General features: G+C 44.8%; 1 protein-coding gene across 1 annotated transcript; it reads right to left on the bottom strand.

The window, feature by feature from the left end:
• Window positions 1–10248: 10248 nt before the first annotated feature.
• Window positions 10249–11452, bottom strand: LOC124034683 (radiation-inducible immediate-early gene IEX-1-like). Its single transcript, XM_046348159.1, has one exon. It carries the CDS (start codon window positions 11198–11200, stop codon window positions 10793–10795), a length of 408 nt encoding a protein of 135 aa, XP_046204115.1. The 5' UTR covers window positions 11201–11452; the 3' UTR covers window positions 10249–10792.
• Window positions 11453–12573: the final 1121 nt, after the last annotated feature.

Genomic DNA, 12573 nt, shown 5'->3' with positions numbered 1-12573 from the left:
AGATATTTACACTGAGACGTGTCCAACGTTCACAAGGCATGCGTCAGCACTTTAAAATAACACACATCACACACACATGACAGCATATACACATGGTTGTGAACCATGTCTGTCTGCCCAATGGTTGGAAACCAAGGCTCAGGCGTGATAATGTTGACTTTAGATAGACTCATCACTGACTGGCCATTCTACTGTACTTTGCTAAATATGGAAACTCAACTTTAATATTCTGAAGTGATGTCCAGCCACACAGCCCTCCATGGTACACATGATGTCCTCTTATCCAGCCACACAGCCCTCCATGGTACACATGATGTCCTCTTATCCAGCCACACAGCCCTCCATGGTACACATGATGTCCTCTTATCCAACCACACAGCCCTCCATGGTACACATGATGTCCTCTTATCCAACCACACAGCCCTCCATGGTACACATGATGTCCTCTTATCCAACCACACAGCCCTCCATGGTACACATGATGTCCACACAGCCCTCCATGGTACACATGATGTCCTCTTATCCAGCCACACAGCCCTCCATGGTACACATGATGTCCTCTTATCCAACCACACAGCCCTCCATGGTACACATGATGTCCTCTTATCCAACCACACAGCCCTCCATGGTACACATGATGTCCTCTTATCCAACCACACAGCCCTCCATGGTACACATGATGTCCTCTTATCCAACCACACAGCCCTCCATGGTACACATGATGTCCTCTTATCCAACCACACAGCCCTCCATGGTACACATGATGTCCTCTTATCCAACCACACAGCCCTCCATGGTACACATGATGTCCTCTTATCCAACCACACAGCCCTCCATGGTACACATGATGTCCTCTTATCCAACCACACAGCCCTCCATGGTACACATGATGTCCTCTTATCCAACCACACAGCCCTCCATGGTACACATGATGTCCTCTTATCCAGCCACACAGCCCTCCATGGTACACATGATGTCCTCTTATCCAGCCACACAGCCCTCCATGGTACACATGATGTCCTCTTATCCAACCACACAGCCCTCCATGGTACACATGATGTCCTCTTATCCAACCACACAGCCCTCCATGGCCTCTCCATCCAACCACACATGATGTCCTCTTATCCAGCCACACAGCCCTCCATGGTACACATGATGTCCTCTTATCCAACCACACAGCCCTCCATGGTACACATGATGTCCTCTTATCCAGCCACACAGCCCTCCATGGTACACATGATGTCCTCTTATCCAGCCATGTCCTCTTATCCAGCCACACAGCCCTCCATGGTACACATGATGTCCTCTTATCCAGCCACACAGCCCTCCATGGTACACATGATGTCCTCTTATCCAACCACACAGCCCTCCATGGTACACATGATGTCCTCTTATCCAACCACACAGCCCTCCATGGTACACATGATGTCCTCTTATCCAACCACACAGCCCTCCATGGTACACATGATGTCCTCTTATCCAGCCACACAGCCCTCCATGGTACACATGATGTCCTCTTATCCAGCCACACAGCCCTCCATGGTACACATGATGTCCTCTTATCCAGCCACACAGCCCTCCATGGTACACATGATGTCCTCTTATCCAACCACACAGCCCTCCATGGTACACATGATGTCCTCTTATCCAACCACACAGCCCTCCATGGTACACATGATGTCCTCTTATCCAACCACACAGCCCTCCATGGTACACATGATGTCTTCTCAACCTATAAAGTCGTGACAAAAGTAAGACGTTTACTTGTCGTCATATAGTTGAACTGTTCTTGGATTTTTACAAGGCCTCCACTACAAAGCCGTTGTCAGAAACCATTTGTTTGATGTATTATTGACTGTTTTTTTTACACTGAAATGGCCTGACAGAGAGACTTTAGCCGGCTAATGCACACGCATTGGCCAATGTCAATAGATTGGCTTTGACAAGTCGCACCAATGAAATCACTGCCAGGAATCCCAGTGGTTATGGGGGGATATGGGTCATTGTTGTGAGATAATGACTGGGATTGGCTGAGTGCCATGACAACCAGGGGAGTACGTGCACTACAGCAGTGAACCCCCTCAGTGTCCCCACTGCAGTAAAACTCACTATGACCAGGGGGCAGCACTAGGCACAATATCTCAGCTAAACACAAATGTTCCTTGTAGAAAGTCCACTTGACAAACCTAAACAAACAGCTCAAAATATTCAACAGTCACGGCCTTCTCTGGCCTTCACTTCTTCTTGTATCCTGTCTCATTCAACTGCATTGACAGGAGCAGAGAGGAACCATCAGAAGCAGAGAGGAACAGAGAGGAACCATCAGAAGCAGAGAGGAACAGAGAGGAACCATCAGGAACAGAGAGGAACCATCAGGAACAGAGAGGAACAGAGAGGAACCATCAGGAACAGAGAAGAACCATCAGGAGCAGAGAGGAACCATCAGGAACAGAGAGGAACAGAGAGGAACCATCAGGAACAGAGAAGAACCATCAGGAGCAGAGAGGAGCCATCAGGAACAGAGAGGAACAGAGAAGAACCATCAGGAACAGAGAGGAGCCATCAGGAACAGAGAGGTACAGAGAGGAACCATCAGGAACAGAGAGGAACAGAGAAGAACCATCAGGAACAGAGAGGAACAGAGAGGAACCATCAGGAACAGAGAGGAACCATCAGGAACAGAGAGGAGCCATCGGGAACAGAGAGGTACAGAGAGGAACCATCAGGAACAGAGAGGAACAGAGAGGAACCACCAGGAACAGAGAGGAACAGAGAGGAACCATCAGGAACAGAGAGGAACAGAGAAGAACCATCAGGAACAGAGAGGAACAGAGAGGAACCATCAGGAACAGAGAGGAGCCATCAGGAACAGAGAGGTACAGAGAGGAACCATCAGGAACAGAGAGGAACAGAGAGGAACCATCAGGAACAGAGAGGAGCCATCAGGAACAGAGAGGTACAGAGAAGAACCATCAGGAACAGAGAGGAACAGAGAGGAACAGAGAAGAACCATCAGGAACAGAGAGGAATAGAGAGGAACCATCAGGAACAGAGAGGCACAGAGAGGAACCATCAGGAACAGAGAGGAACAGAGAAGAACCATCAGGAACAGAGAGGAACAGAGAGGAACCATCAGGAACAGAGAGGAACAGAGAGGAACCATCAGGAACAGAGAGGAACCATCAGGAACAGAGAGGAACCATCAGGAACAGAGAGGAACAGAGAGGAACCATCAGGATCAGAGAGGAGCAGAGAGGAACCATCAGGATCGGAGAGGCGCAGAGAGGAACAGAGGAACCATCAGGAACAGAGAGGAACAGAGAGGAACCATCAGGAACAGAGAGGAACAGAGAAGAACCATCAGGAACAGAGAGGAACAGAGAGGAACAGAGAGGAACCATCAGGAACAGAGAGGAACAGAGAAGAACCATCAGGAACAGAGAGGAACAGAGAGGAACCATCAGGAACAGAGAGGAACAGAGAAGAACCATCAGGAGCAGAGAGGAGCAGAGAGGAACCATCAGGATCAGAGAAGCACCATTAGTACTAAGTGGTTTCGTTTAGACATACACTGCATTGCCAAAAGTATATGGACACTTGCTCCTTTAACATCTCATTTTGAAAATCATGGGCATTAATATGGAGTTGGTGCCCCCTTTGCTGCTATAACAGCCCTCCACTCTTCTGGGAAGGCTTATCACTTGCTTTCATTCAGCCACAAGAGCATTAGTGAGGTAGGGCACAGGGAAGAATGTTCTTATGCGCCCTCTACATCTCCATCTCCGTCTCCACATGGAGTGTAGTGTTGATCCAGTAGTTGTTGATCTAGTAGTTCATGCTACAAGCTTGTTGTGAGCTAAAAAATGAGTTTGAAAACAAAACCCACACATCTCCTCCTCGAAAACAAGCTCCTCCGGTGAAATGGCAAACACACAAGCTAACAGACTTGATCACACATCGCACCAGTATAAACAGAGAGAAGACGTAGGACCTCCTATCTGTAAGGATCCTGGCTGCTCTGTACTAAAGGGCCAGGAAATCACCAACTCACAGGTTAGTGCTGTGGATACAAGCAGTATACAGGAAGTCAGAACACTGGTCAAAGATGCTTGGGAGAGACAGTGGTAGGAGCATTGGCTTACCCGTGGAACAAGACTTGTGTTGTTTTACATTTTTTTGTATCCATCTGAATCCCAGTGACCCTGTCTAAATTGGGGTCGTTGAGCAGAATGATCGTTATTTGGCTAACAATGGGGGCCTCTAAGAAAACAATGGGCCTTGAAGATTTCTTGTCCCAGTCCGTCCCTGGTGGTCCCAGTCCGTCCCTGGTGGTCCCAGTCCATCCCTGGTGGTTCCAGTACATCCCTGGTGGTCCCAGTCCGTCCCTGGTGGTTCCAGTCCATCCCTGGTGGTTCCAGTCCGTCCCTGGTGGTCCCAGTCCGTCCCTGGTGGTCCCAGTGGTCCCAGTCCGTCCCTGGTGGTCCCAGTCCATCCCTGGTGGTCCCAGTCCGTCCCTTGTGGTCCCAGTCCATCCCTGGTGGTTCCAGTCCATCCCTGGTGGTTCCAGTCCGTCCCTGGTGGTCCCAGTACATCCCTGGTGGTCCCAGTCCGTCCCTGGTGGTCCCAGTCCGTCCCGGGGTCATTCAGTATGAAGCCAACACGGTGTCCTTTAAGCTGCAGAGTCCAGGTAAAGGGTGTCTGTCCTATCAGTGATCAGCAAACAAGGTGTCTGTCCTATCAGTGTCCAGGATACAGGGTGACTGTCCTATCAGTGTCCAGGATACAAGGTGTCTGTCCTATCAGTGTCCAAGATACAAGGTGTCTGTCCTATCAGTGTCCAGGATACAGGGTGTCTGTCCGATCAGTGTCCAGGATACAGGGTGTCTGTCCGATCAGTGTCCAGGATACAGGGTGTCTGTCCTATCAGTGTCCAGGATACAGGGTGACTGTCCTATCAGTGTCCAGGATACAGGGTGACTGTCCTATCAGTGTCCAGGATACAGGGTGTCTGTCCGATCAGTGTCCAGGATACAGGGTGTCTGTCCGATCAGTGTCCAGGATACAGGGTGTCTGTCCTATCAGTGTCCAGGATACAGGGTGTCTGTCCCATCAGTGTCCAGGATACAGGGTGTCTGTCCTATCAGTGTCCAGGATACAGGGTGTCTGTCCTATCAGTGTCCAGGATACAGGGTGACTGTCCTATCAGTGTCCAGGATACAGGGTGTCTGTCCTATCAGTGTCCAGGATACAGGGTGACTGTCCTATCAGTGTCCAGGATACAGGGTGTCTGTCCTATCAGGACCCACACTGTTGGAATGGTATGCAGGGTGCTTAGTCATCATAATAAGCTGGCATAGCTCCAATAACTTTAAATAACCCCATCTATATTTAGCCATCGTGGTTATTTAAGTTATTTCAACAAATTGTTTTCATAAGGACCTAGCGCAAGAAAGAGATGTTTTCTCAAGGCTAGGATTATCAACTTTGATCTTCAAGCAGTAATAAAGAGGACGTGACTGCTCAACGTTTGACTGACAGGCGTGACGTTTAGCCGTTGTTTACCATAGTCAAGTGCACAAAGGTAATCGTTTTTATACCTACGCACTTGCATACCTAGAAATAAAGACATGTTGGCCTTAAATCGCAGGCTTAGAGTATATAGCTTCCGTCTCGGTCTGTTCCTCCTAAGATGCCATTATTACCTGGGAATGCAGTGTCTCACTTCAGTGTCTTTTGTCACCAATTTGATTGATTCGAGCCACACTGATACGCAATCATTACTTGTCCTGCAGTCATCCCAATGCTACAGGCGAAGGTACACCGTTGCCATGGAGTAAATACACAAACAATGCACTGAGGCATGAAGTAGATGACTGAGATGTTAATGATGACGGTAAACGTTAACCCCTAGACCCGTATTGAAGCTGTGAACCAGATCATTATGATATTTCATTTAGAACTAGGGTTGAAAAACTCCTGGAACTTTCACCTAATTCCCAAGATTACTTGAATCAAGGTGGAATCAGCAGGAAATCCAGAATCCTCCAATAAGGATTTTTTTGGGGGAAAGTATTTTTTTGCAACCCTATTTAGAAGAGGACACCTGTTGAGAGGATTACAGTGCAATGACAAGTGAGAGAGGAGCACTTGCAGGCATTGTCACAGACCCGATGTCAGAGTCACTGAGGGTGGAGTGTGTGACACTCTGTCTGACAGGAAGGTGGACATATTAGGACATGAGAGTTGATAGATTGTGTCACGCTTGTAAAGGTGACCTAGTGTCTTAGTGTATATATTATGTGTAAACACAATGACCTCATCGATGCCACTTTTATTTGCAGTGTGATTAGTGTGCAGTGTGTGTGGGTGGGTGGGTGATCCTGGCCTGTTGTGCAGGGCGTGTTGAAAGAGTCATACTGTATGAGCTCAGGTAGTTCTCAGGTTGTTGCGCAAAGGAATGTAGGTTACTGATTAATACTGGTTGGTACTGGTTGGTCCCATACTGAAAAGTAATATATGTGTATTAATGATGTGATTTATAGGTACCAACCAGTATTGCTCTAAATCCAAATGTTATTTTGCCCATTTCTTTTTTCTGTCTGGATACCACATAGATGGTGGACAATCTATTCCTAGTATTTACAGAATGTCTGTCTCTTACCAACTGAATACCGTTGTGAATAGAACTTGGCCGTTTTAAATTATGTATATTATAAAATAAGATAAGCATGTTTTTTTTAATTATCTTGTCGATTGATGACCAACCAAGAACACTGCGCATGACTGCAACAGAAGAACCACATCTCCACCTTAAAACAACCCATAACTGCAACAGAAGAACCACATCTCCACCTTAAAACAACAGAAGAACCACATCTCCACCTTAAAACAACAGAAGAACCACATCTCCACCTTAAAACAACCCATGACTACAACAGAAGAACCACATCTCCACCTTAAAACAACAGAAGAACCATATCTCCACCTTAAAACAACAGAAGAACCACATCTCCACCTTAAAACAACAGAAGAACCACATCTCCACCTTAAAACAACAGAAGAACCACATCTCCACCTTAAAACAACAGAAGAACCACATCTCCACCTTAAAACAACAGAAGAACCACATCTCCACCTTAAAACAACAGAAGAACCACATCTCCACCTTAAAACAACAGAAGAACCACATCTCCACCTTAAAACAACAGAAGAACCACATCTCCACCTTAAAACAACCCATGACTGCAACAGAAGGACCACATCTCCACCTTAAAACAACAGAAGAACCATATATCCGCCTTAAAACAACCCATAACTACAACAGAAGGACCACATCTCCACCTTAAAACAACAGAAGAACCATATCTCCACCTTAAAACACTCCTTGCTGCTTTATTCTGTGCATTCTGCAGCCTCCTAACTTCACTAGATGATGCATTTCCCCAGACCACCGAACAATAGTTCACTTGACTCTAAACCAATGCCTGTGTTATTTGCTGAAGGATTTCCCCTTGTAAATATTTAGCTATCCTTCTGATTATGCATGCTGTTTTAATATTTTTTTTACATAGATTAGTTATTTGAGACGACCATGATAAGCAGTTGTCTAGCTGCACTCCCAGTAGTTTGGTTTCTGCCCCTTCTTCAATTTGTACTCCTCCCATACTTAATTGTATCCCATGCTGTTTTGGCCTTTTCCTAGTTGAACAGACCAACATAACTTTGGTTTTCTTGGTATTTAAAGCAAGTTTGTTTTGGCAAACCCATTTCCTGATAATCTCCAAATCTCCTTGCAAAGCTTGCTGTACCTGTTGAACCGATTGTCTTGCTGCATAAATTGTAGTATCATCTGCAAATATAGTAGCTTGAGTTTCAACCAAGGCATAGGGAAGGTCATTGGTGTATATTAAGTAGAGAAGTGGTCTGAGGCAGCTGCCCTGCGGTATTCCACAGTTTAACACATTAGGGGAAGAAAATGAACCATTGATATAGGTGGACTGTTTCCTGTCAGTTAGATATGACTGTACCCAATTTAATGCTGCCTCCTTAAAACCATAATGCATTAATTTTGTCAAAATAATTTCATGATCCACTAAATCAAATGCTGCACTGAAATCTAAAAATAGTACACCTACAAACCTGCCATTATCCATAGCATTGAGCCACTGGTCAGTCATGTCAACCAATGCAGTGGTAGTGGAATGGTTTTTGCGATAAGCATGCTGATTGGCTGTAATCAGATCATTATTTTCCATATACTCCCACATTTGTCTACTCACAATACCCTCCAATATCTTACTGAGTATAGGGAGTAAACTAATTGGTCGACTATTGGCAGGAGTAATGGGTTATTTGCAGTCTTTCGGAATAGGACACAGTTTCGCATGCTTCCATACATTTGCAAACAACCCCTTTTCCAGTGACCAATTAAATATGTATCTCAGTGGAACTGCAATCTGGGGAGCAGCACAGCGAAGCCAAAAATTGTCCATAAGACCCTAACCTGTAGATTTACCATCAGTGTGTGGAAAATGTTTGAAGACTGAGACTCTCTCCAATACAACCCAACATTGCAGAGACATGTGCATCCTTTCAAGCATGAACAAATAAGGTTTTGTATGTAAAATATAGAGCAAAATGATTTGTTATTATTATTATTATTATTATTTGTGCCCTGGTCCTATATGAGCTCTTTGTCACTTCCCACGAGCCGGGTTGTGTCAACTCACACTCATTCTTATGTTTAATAAATGTATCGTATAGTGTTTGTGTGGCAGGCTTACAGTGATGGCAAAAAAAACAACATTTGAGAATGATCTGACCCTGGTGTTAGAGGAGGTATGCAGCTGGAGGTTGAATGTTTGAAGAGATAGAGAACTATAAAAAGTTTGGGAACCTCTGGTCTACTCCATTTCAATCTAATCTCAAAATAAGATGGCAAGAATCATCTACAGTAGACACAAGAAACAACAAAGTAGACATAAGGTCGCCAAACACTAAATGCAATTACAAAATAACGTACCACTACATGTGAGATTTATGTATTGTTTTAAAATATATGAAATGTAAAAAAATCATTTCTGGAATACATTCTGACATTTTTTGAATGGGGTTGTGAGATGTATATATTGTATTGAAATATATCATTGATATAATGTATATATCATTTAAAATTTATGTCACGTTTATATATGGGTTTTAGATATATGTTCATATACGGTATGTCCTGTTCTTTGATATATAAGGCCATACAGTATATGGCCTTATGGTTCTTTGATATACTGTATACGGCCATATATGGCCTGGTTGGTACTCGTTGGTACTGTTTGGTACTGGTTGATACAGGTTGGTACTGGTTGGTACTGGTTGATAATGGTTGGTACTGGTTGGTTCTGGTTGGTACTGGTTGGTACTGGTTGATAATGGTTGGTACTGGTTGATAATGGTTGGTACTGGTTGGTACTGGTTGATAATGGTTGGTACTGGTTGGTTCTGGTTGGTACTGGTTGATAATGGTTGGTACTGGTTGGTTCTGGTTGGTACTGGTTGATAATGGTTGGTACTGGTTGGTACTGGTTGGTACTGGTTGGTTCTGGTTGGTACTGGTTGGTAATGGTTGGTAATGGTTGGTTCTGGTTGGTACTGGTTGGTACTGGTTGGTTCTGGTTGGTACTGGTTGGTACTGGTTCCCCCAATGCTCTGCCATGACACTGGAATGAATTCTTCAACGTTCCTGCTCTCTTTCTGAATCACTCCTCTTTCTGCTAAATCCCAAATGGTGCCCTATTCCCTATATAGTGCACTGCTTGTTACCAGAGCTCAGGTCTAAAGTAGTGCACTAGAATTGGGAATAGGGTCTAAAGTAGTGCACTATATTGGGAGTAAGGTGCCATTTGGGACGGTAATTAAACCGATTTTCGGTTTAATTTCCGAATTAGTCCCAGGGCACTGGTGTCAGTGCTGAGGTGTGTGTGTGTGTGTGTGTGTGTGTGTGTGTGTGTGTGTGTGTGTGTGTGTGTGTGTGTGTGTGTGTGTGTGTGTGTGTGTGTGTGTGTGTGTGTGTGTGTGTGTGCGTGCGTGCGTGCGTGCGTGTGTGTGTGTGTGTGTGATTATCAGGTATGTTTTGTTATTTGATTGTTTCATGTCTCATTTCCTCTCTTATATCAGAGAGGGACTCATCAAAGGTTTTTCTTGATCTTTTTAATAAGATATCAAAATCAAATTCATAGAATTAATCATCAACTCCACTCAAGAAAATCACAACAACAATATTACGTTCAAAATTCATAACTATTACATTCAACATTTACACGAGTAAATAAGGTTGTAAGGATAAAAAAAAACTACATTTCCTCAGAAATCCAGATGTCCAGGAAAGCGAATCATCACAACCACCGGTGAAAGTGTCTGTAAGTGAGCGTCATGGTGCCTCTGAGCAGTGAGCACACGCATGTTCATCTGCAACACGCAGTGGAGAGACTGAGACTGACTGGCAATGTTTTCACTCTCTCTCTCTCTCTCTCTGGGGGCAGAGAGGGGTTACCTCTGACGCGGATGAGTCATTAACAGCTAGCTCTTCCCCTTTTCCTAAACCAACTCAGGATATTTTTTCCCCTGTGTTGATTGGCTGATGACGAAGAGAGGGGATCAAATTATCTCCCTGAGTCAATGCTGCAGCCCCAGACGAGAAACAGCTGGATTTATCCTGCTCGATGAGCAAATTGTATGAGTGAGAGAAACTTCCTCTGTCTTAGTTGCTGAAGGCCAAGTCAACCCAGAACTGACTCCACAATCACACTGAACACTCTACTGTAGCCTCAAGGGCTGATCCATGTTCGGGCCCTCCCCACAGCCTGGCAATGTCCGTGATCCCCTCTCCCTCCTGGGGGAAGCTTGGGGACGGGGAGGTCTCCGGGGTGTGCAGCTGGAGCTCAGGCGGGCCGCAGGATGACTCCTCTGTGTAGATCTGTAGAAAGAGCAGAGCCGAGAGGAGCAGCAGCCAACGGCGTGCGGAGTCAGGCTCTTCCCGGGGCAGGACTCTTCTCACCAGGGGAGGGTAGAGCACCCTGGTTGGCCTGCGTCCTCGGGGCCGGAGAGACGCCGGCCGGTATGTCCCCCCAGCTGCAGCAGGGGCTCCTAAGGGCCCGACGGGAACACTTTGCCAGGAAGTAGCTTGGCTCTCTGAACTGGAGGCACACATTGTGAAGCGAGAGCGGGTCTCTCTTGTAGAGTTGGTCTCTTCTGTCTTTGCCTGTCGGATTTTGCTCTGCCTGTCCTCTCTCTCTCGCTTGTTTTTTCTCCGGCAATAAAATCAATCACTCTCTCAAGTAAAACTGTGTTTTACCCCGTTTCTCTGAAGTTTGACTCAGTTGATTATATTATTATCTCTATACATTTCAGTTAAACCTCCTTGTATTTCACCTTATGTCTCTGACTCCCTCTTTATCTCTTTCTGCACTTAGTGCCTTTCCTCTTGATAGTCTTCCACAGAATGTATTTAAGTAGTTGAACAATGGGCGTAGCCTGTTCTCCTGCAGCCAGGTAACCCGCCTAAACTATATTTAGACAGGCAAAAACACCCTAACCTGCATTCCAATGGTGAGGTGACTCAGAGGTTGATATAAATTATGTGATAAGAAGCTGTTATAATTAATAAGATGTTTTACGTTTTATAATCAGTCAATCAAATGTATTTATAAAGCCCTTCTTACATCAGCTGATGTCACAAAGTGCTGTACAGAAACTCAGTCTAGGGAAAAAAAACCTAGAATGGCCAGAACCTAGGAAAGAAACCTAGAAAGGAACCAGGCTCTGAGGGGTGGCTAGTCCTCTTCTAGCTGTGCCGGGTGGAGATTATAACAGAACATGGCCAAGACGTTCAACTGTTCATAGATGACCAGCAGGGTCAAATAATAATAATAATAATTATACTTATATGAAGAAGATTCATACATCGTGATTTCTTCAATCATTCTGATTGACCCCTTTATTAAAGGAACAAAGAATTTGGAAAAACAAGTAGAAAATCAAGTAGGATATCAAGTAGGATATAAAGTAGAATATCAAGTAGGATATAAAGTAGGAAAGCGTTAGGAAAATAAAGGTCCTGAACTGTAGATGTTTTCTCTTGGAAGGCAGGATGTTTACATGTTATTAACATTTGTGGTCTGGCCTATTTACACTTGCTTTGTTTTGTTTGTTTTGGGGGGGGGTGCTCTATCCCCGCAGCCACCCTCTTAAGATAACTGATCTATTGCCATACCAACTGAAGTTGCTAGGGAACTACTCTGGGTTCCATTTTTAGGCTCTCAGAACCCCAGCCCTTATAATTTTGTCCATTGAAATGTTCAGGTTTTCCACATTTCCTATATTTTACTCTCTGTTTGTACTTAAATCATTACACATGGACTGGAAATGGAAGATACTGTAGTAACATAGTGTGGAGACTTATGGCTGAGTTGCCTCCATTTGACTACAACAATCATTTCTAAAAAAAATGCAAAAAGATTTGCAAAAAAAAAGATTTGCAACTGAAATATGTACAGTCCCAGTCAAACGTTTGGACACACCCAC

The sequence above is a fragment of the Oncorhynchus gorbuscha genome, linkage group LG04, assembly GCF_021184085.1.
Source record: "Oncorhynchus gorbuscha isolate QuinsamMale2020 ecotype Even-year linkage group LG04, OgorEven_v1.0, whole genome shotgun sequence".
Classification (NCBI taxonomy): domain Eukaryota; kingdom Metazoa; phylum Chordata; class Actinopteri; order Salmoniformes; family Salmonidae; genus Oncorhynchus; species Oncorhynchus gorbuscha.
This window is presented reverse-complemented; position numbering and strand designations above follow the sequence as displayed.

Excerpts from the sequence above, each read along its gene's own strand:
- LOC124034683 (XM_046348159.1), bottom strand. The coding sequence starts at position 11,200 with ATGTGTGCCTCCAGTTCAGAGAGCCAAGCTACTTCCTGGCAAAGTGTT.